The sequence below is a fragment of the Vulpes vulpes genome, chromosome 16, assembly GCF_048418805.1.
Source record: "Vulpes vulpes isolate BD-2025 chromosome 16, VulVul3, whole genome shotgun sequence".
Taxonomy (NCBI): Eukaryota; Metazoa; Chordata; class Mammalia; order Carnivora; family Canidae; genus Vulpes; species Vulpes vulpes.
The window spans coordinates 2,472,851-2,496,800 of record NC_132795.1 but is presented as its reverse complement, the minus strand read 5'-3'; the positions used below and the strand labels follow the sequence as shown (position 1 = coordinate 2,496,800).

The following is a 23,950-nucleotide window of genomic DNA, read 5'->3' as shown; positions in this document are numbered from 1 at the left end:
GGAAAAGCAGGCAGCTTTCAGCTGGGCTTCAACGTTAAAAGGTTGGCCTGACCTCCAGAGCAGCCGGCCAGCCGGGGCTCTGGAAACACGGAAAAAGTCTGGAGGTGTCCTCACCCACCCAAGGGGGGAGGGCCCACGTGCATTCATAGTACAAAGGAGAGACGCTCCTTAGAACGAAGCCCTACTTAACCCGATTTTACATAAAATGATTCAATTTGCCAAGGGGAAAACTTTCTCATTTTCTTTCTGCAAACTTGGTGGTCACCAAAGCCTGTGTCTGGGTTTCCTAAGCCCCCTCTCCGGGATTGCCTCTCGGGAGCCAGGATTTTTTCAAGTTTTCCGTCTTCAGAAGGTTGAGTGGAGCAGACAGGGAATTTTCTAGGGTTAGAGGTAGTTGGGAGGAGAGGTACCCAGGGTGTATTTTAAGAGGGCAAATGCAGCCTCAGCTCGCCCGCGGAGGGAGCCCAGGAATATCCAGGACTGAGTCTCATTTGTTTCTGAGCCCAGGGCTCGGTCTCCAAACCCTGCCGGCGGTGTTCACTCTCCCCGGAGAGCCCGGGGATTCGCGACCGCTTGCTGCAGACTCGCTCCCGGTTCCCCGCGTGGCGCGTCCAGCCCCCATGCTCCGCAGGGCTGGGGAGATCCTGGGATGGAAGGGCTGCGGCTTGAACTGGATCTGGATTACCCATGGGGCCATCCACAGACCGACCACTGCTTGCTCTAAAAATGTACAAATAGAGACCCTGAGCGTGTGTGTGTGTGTGTGTGTGTGTGTGTGTGTGTGTGTGTGTTGGGGGCCTGCGGCTCCAGGATCTGTCCTTCTCAGCCTCCACCGGGCCAGAGGGCTCTGAGGTTCTTCTGTAGCCAGAGATCAGCTCTGCCCCTCTCCAGCCAGGCGGCGGTCAGAGGACCTCAGAGACCCGGGGCAGGGTGACAGGGCACCCTCGGTCTCAGGGCAACTGGGCCAGGAGGGCTGCCGGGGTACTTAGGATCCAAAGACCTCGGGAGTCCAAGTTCCTGCACTTGGTATTCCTGAAGTCCGACCGGGAAAGGCCAGGACAGAGACGTTGGCTGAGGTTCTGGGGCCTCCGGGCCCACTCGCAGCTGAACCAGGCCCAGAGCTGGAGGCTGGACAAAGTCGAAAGCAACAGGTCGCACGGGGGATGGGGTGGTTCCCGGTTGTCAGGATTACTTTTGCAAAGAATGAACCCCAGCCCTACACTTCAGCCCCTCCGTCCCCATCTCCAGAGCCCCTGCCTCCCCTTCTTTCTGAGGTGTCTCCGGAAGCAGAAGCTACCCCTGCCCCAGGCCCCAAGCAGGAAGGGAGTCTCCACCCAGGCCCCTTCCCGGGTCCCAGCCGGTGAGCCAGAGTCTCCCTGCCGAGTCTGGGCGCGACACAGGCGCTAATTAACGAGGAGTGGCCCCACGGTGGGGCTTGCAAGGTAAGCGCAGCGCCCGCAGCCCTGGACGCAGGTCTGGGAAGCAGCACCATTTCCCAGGCTGACAGATCACCCTGAGAGCAGCAGGGGAGTCTCTAGCACAGTTTTGAGGAAGAAGAGAAAGGAACGTTGTGTCCGGTTGACGCTATCAGTGCAAGTGCAGAACGACTGAAGCCTTGAGGGCAATAATAAGATAATTGGGGGCGGGGAGGAAGGGGGGATAACTTGCCGATGCCTCCTCGGCAAGAGTTCCGAGGACCTGCAGGTGAAATAGCTGCCTGTCCCGTCCACTTGAGGGTTCCTGGCTCCGGGCTTGGGCTGGATGGACCGTCCAGTGGCCGCAAGACGCCCCTTAGCGCGCATCTCCCTGACTCGCCGCCGACTCAGGCTTGATGAGCCTCTCAGGGTCCTCGGACTTCCCGTGGCCTCTAACAGGTGACCTCATTTCTAGCCAGACTGCAGACCTTAAGAGAAAATTATGATCTATGTAAAAGAATGTCCCCGACTCGCGCGGGTCCATCCAGGCCTTTTTTGGCCCCAACTGGAGGGCCTGGCGTAGTAGCCCCTCGGAGGCGCGCCTGCCGGCCCGCGGGGTCCCAGGCATCTCTCAGGACGCGGTCTGTGGTTTGAGCAAACACCCCGAAGCCCTCGATTCCGCCGGAAGGCCGCCCCGCATTCACTCGAAGGAAATGAAAGGACCGAGTGGTTGAGGCGCTTGGTGGCCCGATGCGCTGATAGGGGATCGGTGAGCGTCGCCTAGAGCCCGGCCAGCGCTGCGCCAGGCCCGGCGACCTCCGTGAGGCCCCCCGCAGTGGTTTGTCAAAAGCTTTGGCGCCGCTATTCTCCCCACTGGAAAATCAGTCGGGACGAGGTCGGATTTAGGGACTGGACGGGGATCTGGGCGCCGCACTGAAATGGGGTGTGGGCCAGCCACAGAGATTTTGCCCCTGCGGTGCCCCCATGATGGCCCTGCAGATGGGGGGGGGCCGAGAACGTGCGAGCGGGTTCTCAAGAAAGATCATATGGTTTGTGGGAAGCAGGAAAACGAGGAAAGGAAAAAGAAGAGAGGGGAAGAAGAGAGGCGTAAAGGAAAAAAATATTTGTAAAAGGCAGCGAGGGAGGGAGAGAATGAATCTCACGGCAAATGGGCTCCTACAGACATTTGGCTCTACAAAAATTATTTTATGCAAATAAGGAAGACAAGATGCCAGAGCCTAATTCTCCAGGGGGAAAAAGCATCTTGTAAAAAAAATTAGAATAAGTCCTCTCTAATCTTCAAAAATGCTCTGCCCAACTCAGTGAGAATCCACAGGGGGTGGAAGGATTTGAAGTCTAGAAGAGAGATGCAACAACTGGCAGGGTGTGTGCCTTTAGCGGAGATGTCCTGTGTTCCCCTGGGGGTGAGGCCTGAGGGGTCCTGGCCGGGCATTGTCCTATTGGGGGCACTGTAGGCCTCGGGGAAGGGGGGATCTGAGGTTGGGGCAGCAGGAGCGCTAGAGAGCGTTGATAGTCGTGCTGGGGGAGACAGGAGGGGTTGGATTTCTTTGAGGTTTGAAGCAAAAAGCAAGGCAAATGACCACACCAGGAACTCCTGCCCCAGGGTGTCTGGGGGCTGCATCGGGAGGAAACCCTAACTGGGTTCCGCTCCGGGAGGTGGGGTGGGGGATGGGATGGGGACAAGGAGGTAGGGGTGGGGAGAGGAGTAGACAAGGTGGGGGGAAGCCAACAGGCCTATGATTGGGATCCAGCCAGGTCTTTGCCCAAGCCAGAGCCCTGAGCCGCTGCTGCTTCCCAGCCTGAATATCCTCAACTCCCGCAGGAAATTTTTCTCTGAGGTGGATTTCAGAGGGAGGGATGCAAGGAGCAAGAAAAGGGACCTTGGAGGAGAACATCCAGACGCAGGTCTCTGGTTACCCCTGGACTCACGTGATGGTGAGAGCCCAGGGAGGCCAGGCGGCAGACCTGTGGTAAACCCAGGACCCGAAATCCGCAGGGATTAAAAACAAGAGACTGCATAGCCGACTCTGTGCAACAGGTGGGGGGAGGTGGAAGAGCCCAGGCGTCCACTGGGACAGGAGGGACGTGGGACGTGGCAGGGAGCGGCGGCCCCTGGGAGCTCATCGTGCACAGGAGAGAGGAGGGGACACCTGCCCTGGGATGCATCCTTTCTGGACCTCACCAGCCTTTCCGAGGGGGAAGGAGGAGGAAGAGGACGGGGGAGGAGGAGGGGAGGAGGAAGGGAGGAGGAGGAGGAGGAGGAGGAGGAGGAGGAGGAGGAGAGGGAAAAGACGGGAAGAGAAGGGAAGAGAACGGAAGGGAAGGGAAGGGAGAGGAGAGGAGAGGAGAGGAGAGGAGAGGAGAAGAGAAGAGAAGAGAAGAGAAGAGAAGAGAAGAGAAGAGAAGAGAAGAGAAGAGAAGAGAAGAGAAATCACCACAAGCCAAACCGGATGCCTCAACCCTTCCAATTTCTACACATTCCATGACATTCCTTCCCAGACCTAAATGTTCTCTCCATCTCCCTTCCCCCCAGGAAAGCAGCTATTTTGTGTTTTAAATTAGCGGGTATTTTTTCTTTCTTTCTTTCTTTCTTTCTTTCTTTCTTTCTTTCTTTCTTTCTTTCTTTCTTTCTTTCTTTCTGGAGATGGATCTTTAAAGTAGTCTTGGGCTTTGGGTTGAGGAGTGAAAGAATAATTTTGATTTAGAACCTTGGAGATGGGAGCAACCTGGAGGGGGAAACTCTGAAAAGCTGAAAACTGACCATCCAGGATGCCAAAAGCAATGGAAAGGAGCCTGGCGGTCAGGGTGGTTTATCCGGAGGGAGCCGCCGAGGGAAGTGCAGACCTGGCACGGACCGGCTGCCCGGAGCCCTGTCACAGAGCGCTGTCCCTCATCCCCTCGGTGGTGGCCCGGTGCGCTGGTCACTCTCTCAATCTTGCTTCTTTCCTCTGGAAAACTGCGGGAGAGGTATCCCCCCACCCCTAGACCCCCAACAGCCCAGCCCCAGCCAAGAGTTAAGACAAGTAGCCCCAAGAGGAATGCGCTTCGGAGAGCCTTTTCCTTCTTCCCATTTCTAAACGAAACCTAATACTATCTGGCTGCAAATATATATATCACTGGCCCAGAGACTGAAAGATTAACATTTGGATATGTGGGAAATGTAATCTGCATGGCTAATTGATTCCTAGCGTATCAGTTTAAGGGATAAAGATCGATATCTCCATGATGGATATTGTATTAATAGGGGCATAAATAAAGGCCGGAGAGTCGTTACCGAAACCTTTGAAGCCTCTTCCTGGCTCTCGGGTCCTCCACGCGCCCCCCCGGCCTCCCCCGGCCCCGCTGGGTGGGGAGCATCTGCGGCGCCGCTCCCGGGAAAGGCGGCCCTTGCCTTTTCCCCCTTCCCGGGCCGACGGAGCAGGTGGACAGCAGGACCGGAGGGAGGGAGGGAGGGTGGTAATTTCGCAAAACTCACCGCTCCCTGCTGCGGAACAGACCGGAGACCTTCGCATGGGGACGTGCAGGTCACGCGCATCGGCCCGGGCGCTGGGACACGGGTCGCACCGGCGCTCACCCAGGTTCCCGGGGGTTCCTCGGAGCTGTAGCCCCTCGGTCCATCCCACGCGCCCTCCTGGCGGCCCCCACGGAGGCGGGGCCCGGCGATCCGACCTCCCGGAGGGCGGGGGGCGTGGGGGAGGGGATGGAGGAGGGGATGGGGGAGGGGATGGGGGAGCGGGGGCGGCCCTCCAGAGGCGCAGCGGCGGGGCGCGTGCGGGGCGCGGAGTCCCCCCGCAGCCAGCCGCGCCCTCCGAGGCACCACGAGCCCACCCGGAGCTGCGGTCGGGGTGCGCGTGTGGCCCCAGGGAGCGAGGCGAGGGGAACGCAACCGGGGATTCCTGGAGCCGGAGCCAGGCAGCCCCACCGGCGGTGCCAATCAGTCCTGGGTCCCCGCAGCCCCCCGCCGTCGCGCCCGCGCGGCCGAAAGCACTTTGCAAATGCAAATAAATCACCCTTCGCGCCCTTCTCTCCATTAATTAAGAGGGACGTTTGGACAAAACGGGCGTAATCTTTATTAATTACGCAGCCCTCGGAGCGCCGTGGGCATCAATCACGCCCAAAGCGAAAGTGCAGGGGGGGCCTAATCCCTCCCCAGAGCGCTGGGAGACCGAGCCGGGAAGCTGCGTCTCCTCCCTCGCGTCCACCTTTCTTGCTGCCGCAGCTCGGGACCCTCGCGCGGTGGCCCCTCCCCAGACCCAGAGCCCGCTGCGCGGGGTGTCCCTCCCCGAACCCAGAGCCCGCTGCGTGGGGTGGCCCCTCCCCAGACCCAGAGCCCGCTGCGTGGGGTGTCCCTCCCCAGACCCAGAGCCTGCTGCGTGGGGTGTCCCTCCCCAGACCCAGAGCCTGCTGCGTGGGGTGTCCCTCCCTGAACCCAGAGCCCGCTGCGTGGGGTGTCCCTCCCCAGACCCAGAGCCCGCTGCGTGGGGTGTCCCTCCCCGAACCCAGAGCCCGCTGCGCGGGGTGGCCCCTCCCCAGACCCAGGGCCCCCTGCGTGGGGCCCGGGGCTCACGGAGCCCCCACCCCCAGGGTTCCCCAGTCCCGTCCCTGCCACAGTGGCCCTCACTCCCGAACAGGCACTGGGGCCCACACACCCCGGGGCTCGGTCTCCCCACTTCTTGGCCAGGCCCACGCACTCCTCCACCTTCCTCCCTCCAACGCTCGGAGGAGCCCAAGTCCTCACTGAGCAGCAGTCCTGGGACGTTCAGTTTACCCCTGGGTTGAGGCGATAGAAGTGCGGGACAGAAATCCCAATCCAGTGACACCAGGACGAGGATGGAGGGTGCCCCGAGGGTGGAATGGGGAGGGATCTTAGAAGCGATGCAGGTGACCCACCAGTCCTGGGTACCCAGGGTGCCAGAAGACTCTTGCCTTGCACAGGTGGAGTGGGAGGGCAGTATCAAAACTCCAGTTCTGGGCAGAGAGCCCCAGGGAAGCTGGAACCTCCAGACCTCGTGTGGGAGAGCTGGCTGGAGATGGGCTCCACAAATTCAGGTTCCTTCCCCGCAGCCCCGCTGGCCTCGGAGGGCAGGGACCCTGTGCTCACTCCGGACAGGGCCCTAGGAAGGGGTGTCTTAGGCAGCCACCCCTCCCAGTGCGGCCGGGGTTTGAATCTGGACCATCCAGGCTGAGATTCTCCCAAAGGAGACCCTTAAGGAGATTCTGCTGGATTAAAAAAAAAAAGAAGAAGAAGTGGGACACAAATCTAACAGGACAGTGATCTCTGAGGCCCTCTGTGCTCTGACAGCTCAGACCCCGCGGGTCACTGGGTCGGTTCCTAGTTGCCTTTCTGGGTTTTGCCCCCCAATTATAAATGCTGTCAAGCCTGGCATCGGAGGTCAGGCCTTCAGTCGATTCCCACCCGCAGAGGACAGGCCTGTCCACCCTGGCATCCCTGGGCGCCCTTGGCCCAAGGAAGGCTCCTCTGGAAGTGGAAAGTCGCATGAGCCCTGAGACCTGATGTCTATCTCACTGTGTTGGGCTGTTCCGGCCCAACCAAGAGGTTTGGGAGGTAGGGGCCGGCTTGTACCACCCTTCCGGCTTTCTCTGAGCCTTCCCCACCGTGTCCTTCTTGCCCAGGCTGGGCGCACTCTGGTGTCCGACATTCTCCCATTCAATCATCTATTAACTCCTGGGAAAATTCTCATTAAATGCTGAGGCTCCTTTGCTCACCAGTCACCTCCAGGGCCTGAGATGCCTGCAAAGCGGGCCCTTGAAGCCTCTCCCTGGGAAAGTTTCGATTATTTTATTCTACCCCGTATCTCCAAGTGAATGGTCGGCTGGGCCTGTCTTCTTCTGTGTCCTCAGCAGATCACAGAGCTGGCACATAAGGACTTTCATTCATTCCACACATACTTACTGAGCTTCTACTATGTGCTGTTCCAAGATCTCGGGCTACACTAGTCATGGAAATGGACCAAAGTCCTCCTCTTGGCAGAGCTCGGTCCAGAAAATAACTAAAAAGAATATAAATGCCGCTGGTCAGGAGTTGGGTGGCAAGGATGAGGCTCGGCTCTGAAGAATCCGAAGGACCTGGGAGAGGAGTTGGGGGAGGAGCAGGCCTGGACCGCTGGTGGGGTGGGGGGCGTTGCTATTCCAGCCACAGTAGTCTGGGGGGCTCCCCCCTGACGTATCTTACTGAAGAGAAGGGAGGATGGGAAGGAGCGTTTGGTGGAGAAGGCCAAAGGGATGGAGCGAAGGAGCCACATACATTCACTACAAGAGTGAGTAACAACTGTCGTGGGACATTCTGAAATCCTGACCAACTGGGGCAGGCCCTGGCCAACCAAACCTGCAGCTATGTTCTGCCCAGAAAGAGGCAGTTTTGGGGTCTTCTTGGGGGCTCAGTGTCCCTCTGGATGTTCCCCCACTGTCCTCTTTCTGAAGACATTTCCTTCGGGGTACAAAGTAGTGACAGGGGACAGGATCTTCTCAGGAACAGGTGGAGGCTTCCTAGGGACCCGCCCTCTCTCCTCTAGCAATTAGGCAGATGTCACTGTTGGAGGTCAGGGGATTGGGACTGGTGGTTCTTGAAGAGATAAATGGGAAAGAAAACAGGGACATTCAGGAGAGAGGGCACCTCCAGACCTGAGTTCCTTATCTCCAAAGCTGGCTAAGAAGGTTCTCAGAAAGCCCAGGCTGCCCTGTCACAGCGGGGTCATAAGAGTCACCCCGGAATAGAAATAGTACTTTCAGGTCCCTCAGAATAAGGTCACATTTCCCTGGGGCAAGGGCAGGGGTTACACTCCACCCCTCTGATTGGTGAGGAAGCCCCAATTTCAGGAGAGTAAACAGTGTGCTTTCGTGGGGGGTGGATGACCCAGGAAGGCAGGAGCCAGACCCCGGGGCATTCAGGAGCAGAGTGGCAGGTCACCCTGGGAGGGAGAAATGAAAGAAGCTTTTGGAGCTCAAAAAGAGGGAAGTGTCACCAGAATGGAAGGTTTGGGACCGGAAAAATAAAGAAAAGGAAGGAAAAGAAAAGAAAACTAAAACTGCCGGATAGAGAAAAGATTGCTTCAAAACTGAAAAGGGGACAGGAGGAAGGGAGAGAGGGAGAGAGGGAGGGAGGGAGGGAAAGAGAATATGACCAAATATAGAAGAAATAGTATGGCTCAAATATTTCTGAAAAAATGAATCCTAATTGATGTCAGTCAAGGTGGGTTCATACTAGACAACAATGAGTGACTTTCTGATTTGAAGGACACATTTGCAGCGGAAGTAATTCGAATCCCCATTCCACTGTTCTAGAATACGTGGGCATGGAGGGCACAGCAGGATATAGGGGATTGAGAGAAAGAAAAGGACATTAGGAAGGAAAATACAAAAGTTGTAACCCTCCTATGTGTCAGGCATGTCACATATACCGCTACTTTAATATTGACCTAAGAATAATTCTATGTGCTTTGCTCCCAAGGTTTTCAAATTCATTTATATTTAAAAAAAAAATGACGTAGAGGTTGGGATTTGTCAGCTTATGCATTGACCAAGTGCAAGGTGAGGGAAGAAAGGATGGATCTAAAAATAAAATCAACCCTCAACACAGACCTTTTAAAAGTATCAGCTGGGGTGGGGGTGGGGGGAGGAGATCAGGGAAAGGAGCCCCACCATCCTGCGTCTGCTACCTCGGGTTGCTTTGCCGTCTCTCCACCTCCTGCCCGGATTCGGATTCGGACCACGCTTTCCCTGAGGACGTGCTCAGCGTCCGAGGGGTTGGCAGCATGAGCGCTCAGAAGGCTTCCTGTACCTTGAGCCAGCTGCTTGGGTTCCCAACCTCGAATAAGCTATTTTCCGGAGAATTACAAATATAGAGGGGAAGACCCAAGTCCATTATGTAGTGACGACAGTCCTCGATGTCCCTGGCACATTATCATCACACAAATATATAATAGTAATATCATATAATTAGGTTACTATTTCATGGTTATTATGTCACTATGCTATGATGGTGCTCTTGTCCGTTTTGTAATGTCAGATATGTTATTTTATGACACTAGCATATATTTATTGGGCACTTTGCAGGTGCTGGCATTATGCAAATCACTTTACAGTTTTACAATTTACTTACTTCTCCAAACAGTCAGATTATAGTTACCTGAAATGAGGGAAAGGGGGCCCGGAGAGGTTAATTAATTTGCCTTAGACACACAGTCAGGAAGCTTCAGAGCTAAGATTTAAATCGAGCCCATTCTGTTACCAGTCCTGTTCAGTCAGAAAACCCTGGGTTTCTGGGTTGCCTGGCTGGTTCAGTGAGCAGAGAATGTGACTCTTGATTTCCCGATTTGTCTTGATTTGTTGAGTTTGAGTTCAAACTCCGCGTTGGGGGGGAGAGTTTACTTTTAAAAAATAAAATCTTAGAACATAAATTAGAAGAAAAAAAAAAGCCCTAGGTGTTCACTACTCTGATTAGACTCCAAAGGGATGAGATCTGGGAGCTGCCTAAATTCTTCACCTCTCCGTTTATTTGCTTTGTTCCGGTTGTAAATAAATTTCAACTAAAGTTACCTATAATGTTTGGAGACACTGATCTGTCTTATCTCAATTGAAAAGATTTTGGAAATTTACTCTACCGCAGCCCCCCTTTAAAACACACTCAGTGATATAATCCCACTTTTTAAAAATTTATTTATTTATTTATTTATTCACAGAAGGAGACACAGAAGGAGAGAGAGGCAGAGGGAGCCTGACGTGGGACTGGATTCCTGGTCTCCAGGATCATGCCCCGGGCTGAAGGTGGTGCTAAACCGCTAAGCCACCGGGGCTGCCCTATAATCCCACTTAAAATAATATATTTAAATTCAGTTTGCCAACATATAACACCCAGTGCTCATCCCATCACGTGCCCTCCTCAGTGCCCAGCACCCAGTCACCCAATCCCCTCTCCCCTTCTGCAGCCCTCTGTTTCCCAGAGCTAGGGGTCTCTCACCAGTTGTCTTCCTCTCTAATTTTTCCCCACTCAGTTTCCCTCTCTTGCCTTATTGTCTCCTTCACTATTATCTTCCACGTAGGACTGAAACCATATATAATCCCACTTTTAAATTTTTGCTTATTTTTTTTAATTTTTTAAAATTTTTGCTTATTTTAAACAACTTTTTTTTTTTTTTTATTCCCAGGGACAATGTTTATCATGATGATGTATGTTAGCCTCTGTTCCATGCAGAGGGGACCCCGAGCCAGGTTACCCGGCGGGCGCCCCAACGCTTGTGGGAAGAATCCGCATCTTGGCGGCCCCGCAAGGCCCGGCTCTGTACCTGGCACGTGCGTCGCTGGGGCTTCTTGGGGCCTCGTGGGCGCTGGCCCAGGGGTGAACCCTGCCCTCTGCGGCCAGGTCCAGGTGGTGCTGAGAGGTGGGGAGCAGCGCCTGCCGCACCTGCCGGGAGGAGCCCAGGGGCGGGGCCGGGGCGCCCTCGCGGTCCTCCGAGGACAGGGGCACGGTTAGTCCCGATGCCCTTCACGTCCTTGAAGGTGGCTGCTCCCCTGCGCTGGGAGCCCCGGAGGGAGGAGGGGCCGCCCGCCCCCAAGGGATGCTACAGCCACCGGCCACTGGCCGCGGCATCTCTTTTCTCCTTTACCTCTGTACTTGGGCTTTTCTATTTTTTAAAAAAATATTTTATTTATTCATTCACGAGAGACACAGAGAGAGACAGAGGCAGAGACACAGGCAGAGGGAGAAGCAGGCTCCATGCAGGGAGCCCGACGTGGGACTCGATCCCGGGTCTCCAGGATCAGGCCCTGGGCCAAAGGCGCGCTAAACCGCTGAGCCACCGGGGCTGCCCTTTTCTGCTATTTTTAAGAATAGTTGAGAACTCAGAGCTTTTTTTAAATATTAATATTTTATTTATGTGTTCATGAAATGACCCAGAGAGAGGCAGAGACCCAGGCAGAGGGAGAAGCAGGCTCCCTGCGGCGGGGGCTGGGGGGGATGATTCGGGACTGGATCGGGGACCCCGGGGTCACGCCCTGGGCCGCCCAGGTGCCCCCAGAGCTCAGATCTTTGAGCAGGGCGCTGGGAGGGTCCTGGGGCCCCCGGGGACTGTAAGTTCGCCATCGGATCCTAAATGACAGACCCCTCGGGCCCTGCACTGGGGGCGAAGCGGTCACGACATCCCGGGCGTTTGGGGCCAAGACCGGTTCCAAACATGAAGCCGGCTGCGCGGAGCGGGGCTGATGGGTGCAGTGACAGCTGCCCCCACCCGCGCCTCGGGCCCAGGCCTCCAGCCGTTGGGGCGAGGGCCCCCCTTCGGCCCCAGAGCCGCCCCAGCCGCTTCCCGGCCTCGGGCTCCAAGGGAGCCTCCCGGCCAACCGGGTGCAGCCAATCCGTTTACACCTGGGTCCAGGAGCCTGGAATTCGTTTGGGCGCCCAGGGGGTGCTCCGGCCCGGACAGGACATGCCCTGGCTCCCGCAAGGCTCCCAAAGTTCGACCCGCACAATCCCTCCCCAAATCCCCACATTGTCCCTGAATTTCGATGACTCGGGGGACTTGGCAAGCACTCACCTATTTTGAAGGGAAGAGGGAAGAGGGAAGAGGGGCCCCCAACAGTCCCCGGGAAGGGGGCAGAGGGGCAGCCAGTCACCCTCCGCCCTCCTTAGGAAGGATCACAGCACTGCAAACGGGGATGCAAATATTTACTTAACTTTCCTGGGAGCACAAAGTCAACAAGGGTGTGCGTGTGCCTGTGTGTGTTGGGGAGGGAGGGGACCCACCGGGGTCTGCGGCCACAGCCCCGACTACAGAGCTGTCCAAACTCGTTATCTAAATAGGACCACTTGCAAAATCTAAGCTTTGCTCCACCATCTCCCGGTTTCTCAGAAACCTGGTGGGGTTTTAGTTCATTAAAGTGAGATTACGCAGAAGGTCGTATTTCAATAAAAACCCGGTGAAGTACAATGGCTTTCCAATCTCGCTGCAAAGTATAGTCACCTGGGGTGCCTTTTAAAAGCAGGGATGCGCCTCCCCTCCCTGCCAATTAAATATCTGTGTCTGGGGGGAGGGGGCTGGTCGGGTGCTTGGCCCCCCCCCCTTTCTTTCAGCTCCAGGTAATTCTAACCTGCAGTCCCTGCAGTCAGGATTGACAACTACTGCTAAGGTTCCCACCAGGCGATAAGTCTGCGGTGCAGGAGTTTAATAAGAAATGGGCTCTAGGGACAAATCATTTGCCTTGCAGGGATTGGTCCCAAAACATTCTTCCTAAGGAGTAACTGCTTCTCACTAGGAGTTAATCCTTCCCCTAAACTACACGGCAGCTACAATTGTTCTCTACCACCTAAGTTTGACTAGAAGATATTTTTATTTATTTAAAAGGTTTTTAAAGAAATTTATTTATTCATGAGAGACACAGAGATAAGCAGAGAAGTAGGCTGCCTATGACGAGCCCCATGCGGGGCTCGATCCCAGGACCCCGGGATCACAGCCTGAGCCAAAGGAAGATGCTCAACAGCCGAGCCACTTAGGCAACCCCATAAGATATTTTTAAATCACACACAGTAGACACATAAATGTGCTGTTCCTATCTGACGCAGATAACTGTCATCGCGGTAAGAGATAGCCGAGCGGCCCAGATATTGCCGTGGTTTTTTAAAATGGTAACTGTGAAAATGATAGTGTTCTGTTCTTGCAATGATTAAACATTTTCTCTGTTCTTTATTTTGAAACGTGTTTTATTTATATATATACATATATATATATATTAGGACTTTGGTGAATCTTTTGCATATCTTTCCTATCCTCTTTCTTTTCACTTCAACATTGCCCCACTCCACCCCATGGAGATGAGGTATTTCTAAACCAAAGATAATCCAATTTTACATGCAAAGACATTTCTTTTTCTAAAGGAAGTGTGCACATTCTTCTTGAGCTCCTAGGAATATTCTTGGAAATTGGATATTGAACACTTTTACTTTCCTGAATGTATTTTGTAATCAGGAATGGTGGTAAATTCATTATAGAAACAAACTTGCACATTCTAGTTTTGCATAAAAAAACAGATGCTCCAAGTTTGTTTGATGGAGAGACACATGCTTACGGTATACACACCAAGCTTTTCTTAAATGGACAGTCAAAAGGTATCAACCAAAAGATGGATAAAATCTCTCTCATACATTGTTCACTCATAAGACTTCAAATTAAGATTTGGTTGCACTCGTTTGTAACATTTATTTCAGAAAAGTTACTGTAGTAAATATTAGATATTCCCCAAATTACACTATAAGGTATACAATAAAAACACAGTGTTTCAAAGGGAAATACGTAAATGCATGCTTGACAGGTATTCAGTTCATTGCCTAAGACATGAATTTATTAATCAACTTTGGATCATAGCAGAAATTTAAAACACAAATGTTAGCTAATGGGAAATAAGTGATTAAGGAGGATGAGCTGGATCACAGAAGGACGGGTTTACTCAGTTACTATGATTATAAATTTAGCAAGTCGATGAAGGAGAAGTTATTTAAAATGGCAAAGATTGAAGAATTAAAATGGAAAAGGAACAAATGTGGGAAATCCCACTGCAACGTAAACTTATCCCACCAATGCAAGTGCTACTAGCTTTGGAGGGGATGGTGCAGTTGTGCTCACAAAAAAAAGGAAGCCGGGGCGCCTGGGTGACTCAGTCGGTTAAGTGTCTGCCTTCAGCTCCGCTCACGGTCCCAGGGTCCTGGGATCCAGCTCAGCGGGGAGCTTGCTCCCCCCTCTCCCTCTGGCTGCTCCCCCTGCTTGTGCTTTCTTGTACACGCAGTCTCTCTCTCTCAAATGAATGAATGAATGAAAAAAATTTTTAAAGAAAGCCAAAAGCAATCATACCTCGAAATCTCACAATGCAGAAAAGGATTGGAAATTGAGGCCAAATGTCCTTCAGTCTCTCCAGTGCCTTCTGTCACTTAAGATTTTCCCTGGGATGACCTGATTTTTTCTCAAAAATCAAACTTATTTTCCAGTATATTTTTATATTTTTCTGAAAATCCTTCTGAAGTCAGGAAAAGCAACTGTTTACCTAGGTCCTCCAGGGCCTTGGGAATTACTAAGTGGTAGTATGAGTAGGGGAGCCAAGTTGCTTCACCCTGCAGTCCAGGGTTTCCCATTCAAGGAACTCTACAAACTAGTTATCTGCCACTTACCATATGCCAAGGGCTAAGGTTTTGTGGGTAAAGTGTGTGACCAGACTAGGTTCCTCCTCTTATTTTTGCCTTCTGGTTGCTGGAGATTGAGATATAGCATGTAGCAATGAAATAAGACCACTGCAGACAGAAGAAAGTAAGAAGAAAATAAAACTTTGGTAGATAGTCCTTTGGGATGGATTGGTCTGGGCAGACCTCTCTAAGGAGGTGATATTAGACCCTTGGAAGTCTGAATGAAAACAAGGCCACAGATCCACAGGGGACTTGAGTTTCCAAAGCATTTTCACTTACATGCCCTCTTGGGTGTACAAGTCCTTAAGCCAACCCCATAAAGTAAAGCAGAGCTGATACTTGGTGTTCTCATCCCCTAGCAGAGGAGCCTAAGCTCAAAGAGGTAATAAAACAAATTGCCAAGGTCCTTCCAAGAAAGAAGAGAGCCCGCATTGACTCACATCTCCTGGGTGCCATTACTAGTCTGTAGACCCCACATCAATGCCCTTTCTAGATATGGACACCGTTCACCACATTGTATTGCATTCAGAGGCTGAACAATTTAATCTATCGCCTGCAAGATGAGTTTCTTTCTTTCACTTGAAATTTAGACTCTATAGAATCATGATAATAACTCCAACCTGCAATTCCAGGACCTAAGCAGAACCTAGACCATGGAAACTATGAATTCTTGAGCAGGTGTGCAAACCAAATTAGGACTGGCTTTTTACAGAGACTTTACTGGCAGTTAGCACTTATGAGCTGGAGATGTGTCCAGAATTGGGTCAAGCTCTTGCAAGAAGATGAGAATTTCCAGGAGAAGGGAGAAAAGCACTCCCCTGTCACCACGAGGCCTCCCTACAACTCATGGGCCATTTCATCAATTACTTTGTAAACTCCTGTTTCGTCCAGGGTGCTGGTGTACCAGGACTCCCCCCACATGAGGCAGGCATGACTAAAGCACATCTGCAAAATGGGAGATACTCAAATAACAGAAAACCACTGGAAACGGAACAAATGTTTTCCATTACTCTATCCTGTCACTTAATTCCTGATAAGGAAGTCAGAAATTAGCAGTAATGCAAAGTCAGCCAAGAAATAAAAACAAAAAACAACCCTCTCACCATGTTTAGGTACTAAAATACTAATGTCTCAAAGTATTCGAACTCAAATTTCTCATTACAGGAAATTTCCACGTGCAACTTATGGGAGGAGCAAAAGGTGGCTTGTATTGTGACTGAGGCCATTCAGGTATCTCTCTCATTTATGAGGAATAATTCAGTTTAGGCCCTTGGTATTCCTTCCTCTGTAGAACATAAATAAACTCTGTAAGAAGCAAGCTGGTCCCCCAAGTAACTTTAGACAGACTTCCAGGCTGCCAATCTGAGGGAGTGAAATGACAAACATGTGTGTGCACACATTGTTACATACACAAAGCGAAGGTCTGTGACTAGCACACACACATAGGTGCAGGTGCAGGTACACTTGTGCAACTAAAGAGTTGTGAATACAAACAATCTCAGCACTGGAAGTAAATAAAAACTAAAAGATAAAAATGAATATAGAAGTAACACAAGTTACCTGTTGGAGGTATAAACAAACCAAAGCTAGTCTCTGAAATGGGACACTTAACTATTAGGAACATAAAACCCTTAGGACCCTGAAACATTCAGCAGAAACTGAGAACAAAATCTGACAACAGAGTATAGTGGAAGTTATTTTAGTGGATGGGTATACTGCTCCTCCCGCCAAAATACAACAGATCTCCCTTGGTCTTTACGGGTCCTGTTAAACCCTAAGAAATCATTCCATAAAATACCCACCCTAGCAATGACATTCCTCCCATGTGTGAGTTACTTCTCCCAGCCCCATTCAAAATGTGAAATTGGGATTTGGATGGGGGATGTGTATTTCAAGAAAAGTGTCATACACATAACTCGGACTGTAAAAATAGGTTTTTCTATAAATGCTTCTTGTTTTTTTATTAAGACGATGCAGACCTAAAACACACCATATGGCAATTCCTAAATTGCAGCCATACCACTTATCAATGATCAGTAAGTTACTTCCCTCTATAATAGATACAAATGCTCCATTCAAGTTGAGTTAATAGAACAGTGTGAGGATACCATGCAGACAGCTTGCATAATACATGAGGAACAACAGCTTACCCTCAATAGCTTCGGGATTTTTAGACATGAAAACTCTTATTCCAAATGTCAAAAGATGGAATAAAGAATGTTTTCATATAAAATACATCGGGAACAGTGGGGTTTTTTTCTTTAAAAAGGCATCTAATAGTCCACCCTTTCATCTTTTTAGTTACAAAATCAGGTAGATATGTATCCTTTTTCCTCTGATGTGACGGATGCGAACATCTCAGTGATTTCCCACACTATCAAACCGTTAAATTCAAAATGATATTTTCCTGATAAGTGTGATGTACATTTGTAAGCAAAGGAAGAAAGACTTGTCCGTTAAGACAAGTCTTTGGGAGCTATTTTCTATTTTATCAGTTAACTGAAAGCCAGTAGTTGTTTCACAGTAAAAGATCTTGAATCAATCACCAACACTCCTTTATTTCCTTCTCCTAATTTTGAAATGGACTCGGAGGGCAGGTATGGGGGAAATACGTTTATCGGAGTCTCCCGGAAATTTCAATGCCCTAAATTTCCAGATTTATATGTCCTAACATAAATTATCTTTAAAAAAAAAAAAAGAAAGAAAAGGAACTAAAAAAAAAAGGAAAAAGGCGGAGGAGTCTACAGCTTAGATGCTGCGTGAAGAGCTTTCGATATCTTCCAGGTGGGGGCAACAGTAAGTCAGTTTTGAGAGACGAGAGTCGGCTCCGGAGGCTCCCCGAGTCCAGGTACGGATGCGATGAGTTCCCGGCAGGAGCTCCCCGAGTGCCCCGCGGAGCGCAGGGGCTGGGCGGCCCGTCCGCGGGGGGGGAGGGGCGCGCACGTGCGCAGGGGGGGGCGGGGGGAGGGGCGCGCACGAGCGCAGCGCACCTGCCGGGCGGGGGGCGCGGGGGGGAGGGGCGCGCACGTGCGCAGGGGGGCGGGGGGAGGGGCGCGCACGTGCGCAGGGGGGCGGGGGGGAGGGGCGCGCACCAGCGCAGCGCACCTGCCGGGCGGGGGGCGGGGCGCGCACGAGCGCAGCGCACCTGCCGGGCGGGGGGGGCGGGGGGAGGGGCGCGCACGAGCGCAGCGCACCTGCCGGGCGGGGGGCGCGGGGGGAGGGGCGCGCACCAGCGCAGCGCACCTGCCGGGCGGGGGCGGGGGCTGCGGTCCACACCGGCGCGCCCCTCTGCCCCCCGGGACGGCCCCGGCTCCCGGCGACGCGTCCGCCAGCTCCGGCCCTTCACGGCCGCCCACGCGCGCTCCGCTCCCCTCCACTCGCCGGGGCGGCCGCCGGGTCCCGCTCCTGCCGCTTCTCTCCGCGAATCCTCGGAGTCCGGGGGCGGCTCGCGCGCTCCGGCGGGGACGGCGGCGGAGGCTGCACGGTCCGGGGCAAGGCGCGTGCCCGCCCGCCCCCCGCTCCCCGCCCCTCCCCGGGCCCCTCCGTCCCGGGCGCCCTCCCCTCCCTCCGCGGCCTCCGGCGGCCCCGCTACGAGTCGCTCCTCCGCGCGCCGCCCCCGCCGCCCCCCGCCGAGCCCGCGGCCGCGCCCTCGGGCCGGTACTTGAGCCAGCAGATGACCCAGGTGACGACGACCGAGAGGAGCGCCAGGATGCTGGCCGCCGACAGGCAGATGGGCCCCACGGGCGAGGGCGGCGGCGACCCGGCCCCCGGGGCCGCTCCGGGGGGCGCCGCGCCTCCGGGAGGGCCGCCCCCGCCCCCGCCGCCCCCGCCGTAGTGGTTGACGAAGATGAGGCCGGTGAAGAGCAGCACCACCATGGACAGGAAGGAGAGGACGACGCACACGCAGCCGGCGGTGAGCGCGACCCGCTTGCAGTCCTGGCAGCTGTCGTGGGCGCCCGGGGCGCGCAGGCGCAGGCGGGCGCGGGGCTGGCGGGCGGCGTCCTCCGCGGGCGGGGCGGGGGCGGGGGCCGGGGCGGGCGCGGGCGGGAGGCGGTCCTGGGGCAGCGGGTCGTGCGCGGCGCGCAGGGCCCGCGGGAAGGCGTCGGCGAGCCTGGTGTTGACGGGCAGGCGGTGCACGCGGCTGTCGGGCAGCGGGGTGCGGTGGCGGCACACGGGGCAGGCGATGGCGCCGGGCGGGCCGAGCGGGGGCGGCGGGCGCGGGGGGCGCTCAGGGCCGGCGGGGGCGGGGGGCGCGGGGGGCGCGGGCGCGGCGCGGAGCTGCAGCTGGCGCAGACACTCCTGGCAGAAGGTGTGCAGGCAGGCCAGCAGCTTGGGCGCGCGCCGGTCCGCGTCGAAGTAGTTGTAGCAGATCTTGCACTCGTAGTCCTCGAGCGCCGGGAGCTCCCCCGCGGCCGCGCCCTCGGGCCCCCCCGCGCCGGCCGCGCCCCCGCGCCTGCCCGTCGGGCTCCGGGGGCCGCCGCTGTCGCTCGGCGGCGCGGCCATGGCGGGGCGCGCCCCTCATCGGGGGCGGGGGGAGGCGCCTTCGTGCCCCGCGGCGGCCGCCTGGGCTGCGGGCGGCGGGAGGCGCCTCCGCGTCCCCCGCGGGCTGCTGTCGCCGGGCCGGGGAGGCGGCGCCGGCGGGGCCGGGCGGGGGCGCAGCGGCGACCGCCTCCCCCCGCCCCCCGGCGCCGCCCCGCCGCGCCTCCCGCGCCGCGCCGAGCCGCTGTGCCGGCCCCGCTGGATGTCGCCTTCGGTTGCGCTCGGACTTGGAAGTGGAGGGAGGCTGGGGGGGTGCGGCCGCTTAGGGATGCGGCGCCGCGCACCCCTCCCCCTCCCCGCCCCTCCCCCCCTCCTCCTCCCCCGCGATCGGGGGCGGGGCAGCCTGGCCCTGCGCGCCCCTGCCCCTGCCCCTGCGCCCCCGGGTCCGCGGCGCCCGGTGCTGACCCCCCTGGGCCTGGGCCGAGCCCCCTCCCCCGCCCGCCGAGCTCACCGGTGATGCACTGCGGGACCCGCGCGGGGAGCGGCGGCGGCGGCGGCAGCGCGGGGCCCGGTCCTCGGAGATCGCATCGCTCCGTCCCGGGCGCGCGCCGGCCCTGGCCCAGCGGGTCACACGTTCCACTCGCGCTCGCAAAGCCCAGGCGGGCCTGCAGCCCTGGCAGGCTGGGAGCCGAGGGCGGGCATCCTCATCCCACCCATTGGAGGAAGTTTCGGAGCTGATCAGAATCTGCCTTTGCCCCTTGAGGTCCCGCTGGCTGAGACTGATGCTCGCGGCCAGGTCCTGCTGATCCTCTGGCGCTGACCCCAGGGGAGGAGGCAGCTCTCTCTGCTGCGCAGGCGTTTCCAGAGGCAGCGGGGGGGGGGGGGGGGGGGGGGGGAAGCGTTGTTGTCAGACAGGTTCGGGGAATTTCAAAGTCCAGCTCAACTAAGCCCTGGCACCATCCAGCTACTTCCACTTAAACGGTTAATTTTTATTATTATTATTTATTTATGATAGTCGTACAGAGAGAGAGAGAGGCAGAGGGAGAAGCAGGCTCCATGCACCGGGAGCCCGACGTGGGATTCGATCCCGGGTCTCCAGGATCGTGCCCTGGGCCAAAGGCAGGCGCCAAACCGCTGCGCCACCCAGGGATCCCCACTTAAACGTTTAATATGCAAATGTAGAGAGCCCAAAATTCCGTGAGTGACAGGGCACAGATCTCCGTGATTTATTAAAACTGATGGAAACCCCCCCCCCCCCCACTGGGCAGGTTAGCAAGAGGCAGCACTTCTCGAAGGAGCACCTAGTAGGATGTGGGGGGGACCATCCAAAAGGGGCTGTTCAGATACTCTTTTTTTTTAATTTTTTTTTAATTTTTATTTATTTATGGTAGTCACAGTGAGACAGAGAGAGAGGCAGAGACATAGGCAGAGGGAGAAGCAGGCTCCATGCAGCAGGAGCCTGATGTGGGATTCGATCCCGGGTCTCCAGGATCGTGCCCTGGGCCAAAGGCAAGCGCCAAACCGCTGCGCCACCCAGGGATCCCCCTGTTCAGATACTCTTAACCAGAAAGTTCTGTTTCCCCGTTTCTCCAGGTTGGACATCCTCCCCGTGAAGAGAGAACCGCAGCAAGGGAGAGGAAGAAGGTGGTTCTCCGGGTTCCCATGAAATAGGAGCATTTCCACATTTTCTCCAGGTTCTCTGCAGAAGGCAGTGAGACACTCCAGAGAATGTGAAAAGGACGAATGAACACGGAAGCAGCGGGAGGGAGAGGACAGAGGGAAACCAAAAAGCCACCAGAGCAGGAATTGTCGTAAACAACTTGTAAGTTTCTATGACATTTGAAAGTACATTTACTTTTTACTGTTGGTGAAGAGCGAGTGCGATACATGTCTTTAAGTGTGAGGGATCTTAGGAAACCTCATTAGAGACTCCTTTATCTTTCCATTTCCTAGCTTCAAATTTTATAAATATGATTTGCTTCTTAAAGCATGTCATTTTGTGATGAGAGCTGTGATGAGTAGAGGGCAGGGTGATGGGCCATCAGGACAAGGCCCTCGCCTGGCCTTGGAATATTACAAAATTATCCAAGCCAACTCAGTGAAGGAACTGGCTGCCTGTCCTCTTTCCCTCCTTGAGCTGTATGGTTGTGAAGAGCCCAGGATCATGCATTTTATGTGCAGTTTTAAACTGCCTTCTTCTACTTAAGCCTTTTTAAAAATATTTAATTTTTTAAGAAGATTTTACCGTGGAGCACCTCGGTGGTTCAGTTGGTTAAACATCTGCCTTTGGCTCAGGTCATGATCTCATGGTCCTGGGAGCGAGCCCCATGTCAGGCTCTGCACAGTGGAGAGTCTGCTTCTCCCTCTTCCCCTCTCTCTCTGCTCTCTCTCCCTTTCTCGCTGTCCCTCAAATAAATCTTTAAAAGTAATGAAAGATTTTACTTGTGTATTTGGGAGAGAGAAAGAGAGTGGGGGACATGGGGGAGAGGCAGAGGGAGAAGCAGACACCCCGCTGAGAGGGGAGTTGGACCGGGGCTCAATCCCTGGACCCTGGGATCATGTCCTGGCCTGGACTATAGGATCATGACCTGAGCCACCAAGGTGCCCCTCTTCTATCTACTTAAACCTTGATCATCCTTTACTGACAAGAGGCATAATGCTGATGTAGAAAACATTTTAAAACAGGGCATGAGGAAAAAAGCACAGAACTAGGAGAGCTAAAAAAAAAAAAAAAAAAAAAAGAACTAGGAGAGCTAGTATGTGTTTATGTCTTGTCCTTCCCACCCACCAGGTTCCTAGGACATACCAAAGAGGGGATGGAAAAAGAGTTCTGCAAGTCCACATGTCTGCATTTGGGCAAAACAATGGAAGATTTTGAATTTTCACACTGTTATGCATTCTCAGCATCAGATGGCAGGATGGAGAAACGGACCATGGGGCGATGGGAGAGTTTCATAGCCTCAGCACTATTGACATTTTGAGCTGGATAATTCTCTGTCGTGGTGCAGATGTCGTTGTCAGACGTTTAATGGCATCCCTGGCCTCTACCCACTTGATGTCAGTAGCCACTCTTTCCCAGTGGTGACATGGGGGTAAGCTGACCCCTGGGAGTAGTTTGAGGATCACAGGTCTCTACCAAAGTCACAGATTTGGTTATGGGGAAACCAAAAGCAAAAACATTTTCCAGCTTTCAACTAGCACAAGCAAACATTGCCTTGGGAGTCGAAAGGAATCATTTAGAAGCTACCAGCATTTCTCCTACGGCTTATGGTCCCTGAGTTCCCCTAGCACCCTCTTTGAGAGGTCCAGGTACAGCTCTTGTCCACAATACATTCTATTGATGGGATCATAAATGAGTACCAGGATTTAGTTAGCAATGCTGGAATTTACTCTCTGCGTTTGGATGGCTTTTTAAAGGGACCCAGCATCTCCAATCATTTATATCCTGGGGCCAATCACCCGTTTTTAGGACTCATAAAGGCATCACAGCGGGGCTTCTATCAGTGCAACGAGGAGCCACGACATGCTTGAAGGGTGTAAGTTTGTGTGCCGCACGCAGGCCACGGGCTTCTGCCCTAATGAGCTGTAAGGCCCACTGCTCACAGTGTCGCCTGCAGCCCTGAGTAGTGAAGCTCGGTCATTCGTGTAGGAATTAGAATTAGGCTTTCCCTGTGGTAAAAAAAAAAAAAACTGTGTCAAAAGGGATCTTAGGTCAGGAACACAGGACTCGATATTCACATCAGAGTTTGAACTGGCTTTGCTCATGAGCTCTGCTCCAGCCTTGATTATGTTAGACACTCACTATTGGCTGCATGACTTTCTTTTTGAAGACCTGAATAAATGAAAGATACCGACGGTAACTTATGTGTATTTTCTGCGTCAACGATCTAAAGAGAGAATGTTTTAGCTTTAGGATTAACCATCCTGGGTCCAAATGCTAGGTGTCCTCCTCCCTCCCCCCGTGTAGCATTAGATTTGCTAGTTAGCCTCTCTGTGCCTCGGTTTCCCAAACTTTAGACTAGGGATGAGTAGTTCCATAAGTCTGCTGTGAAGCTTGAGTGTGTTCTACACATAACACACCGAGTCCCCAGCCCCTGTTAACACTCGTTATTGTTTCTGTCAGAGGTTTCTATTTTTGATCTCAGCAGTCCTCACAAATGTCCCCATGAGAGAGGCCTAGAAGGTATGTGTAAGCAGCCTACGGTGACGAGCCAATAGCGACAAAGTGGTTCTAACCCACGTCTTCCATTATTCAGGGACAGAGATCCAGTTAGCATCTCAGTCAGAAAGACAAGGGGGAGGAGCTCTGACCTAGGAATCTCACCACATATTATTGATCTGTTAGTCATAATAAATAAAGTCCTGTATAAAATATGAGGACAAAGTGAAATCTCGTTGGTAATATTGGAAGGCTAGATGTATAGGCAGATAATGCCACTCAGAAGCAAGTACTACATGAGTCAATCAAAAAGTTGACATTTTGGGGCAGCCCGGGTGGCTCAGTGGTTTGGTGCCGCCTTCAGTCCAGGGCGTGATCCTGGAGGTCCCGGGATAGAGCCCCACGTCGGGCTCCTTGCATGGAGCCTGCTTCTCCCTCTGCCTGTGTCTGTGCCTCTCTCTCTCTCTCTCTCTCGCTCTGTCTCATGAATAAATAAATAAAATATATATTTTTTAAAGTTGACATTTTAAAATAGAAACGGGTTTGATTCGGTTGGACGTTTACTGCGGTCCTGTTCTGGCAGGCATCGGTGCCATGTGACGAGGTACCTGGCCTCCAGAAACCAAGACTTTAACAGAGGATGTTAAACATGCGTGCAGAACTCAGAGGCAGAATGAGGCAAGCTTGTGGTCCAGG

The 23,950-nt window shown here is 53.9% G+C and overlaps 1 protein-coding gene and 1 long non-coding RNA gene across 2 annotated transcripts; one reads left to right on the top strand and one right to left on the bottom strand.

The window, feature by feature from the left end:
* Window positions 1-18,150: 18,150 nt before the first annotated feature.
* Window positions 18,151-19,738, bottom strand: RNF228 (ring finger protein 228). The gene is made up of 2 exons (XM_072741051.1): window positions 19,607-19,738; window positions 18,151-19,399 (listed from the first exon to the last, which is right to left on the bottom strand). Exon 2 carries the CDS (start codon window positions 19,117-19,119, stop codon window positions 18,205-18,207), a length of 915 nt encoding a protein of 304 aa, XP_072597152.1. The 5' UTR covers window positions 19,120-19,399; window positions 19,607-19,738; the 3' UTR covers window positions 18,151-18,204.
* A 150-nt stretch (window positions 19,739-19,888) lies between these two features.
* Window positions 19,889-22,955, top strand: LOC112922505 (uncharacterized). Its single transcript, XR_003235446.2, has 3 exons — window positions 19,889-20,076; window positions 20,689-20,917; window positions 21,887-22,955. It is a non-coding gene; the product is annotated as an uncharacterized lncRNA (long non-coding RNA).
* The last annotated feature ends 995 nt before the right edge of the window (window positions 22,956-23,950 follow it).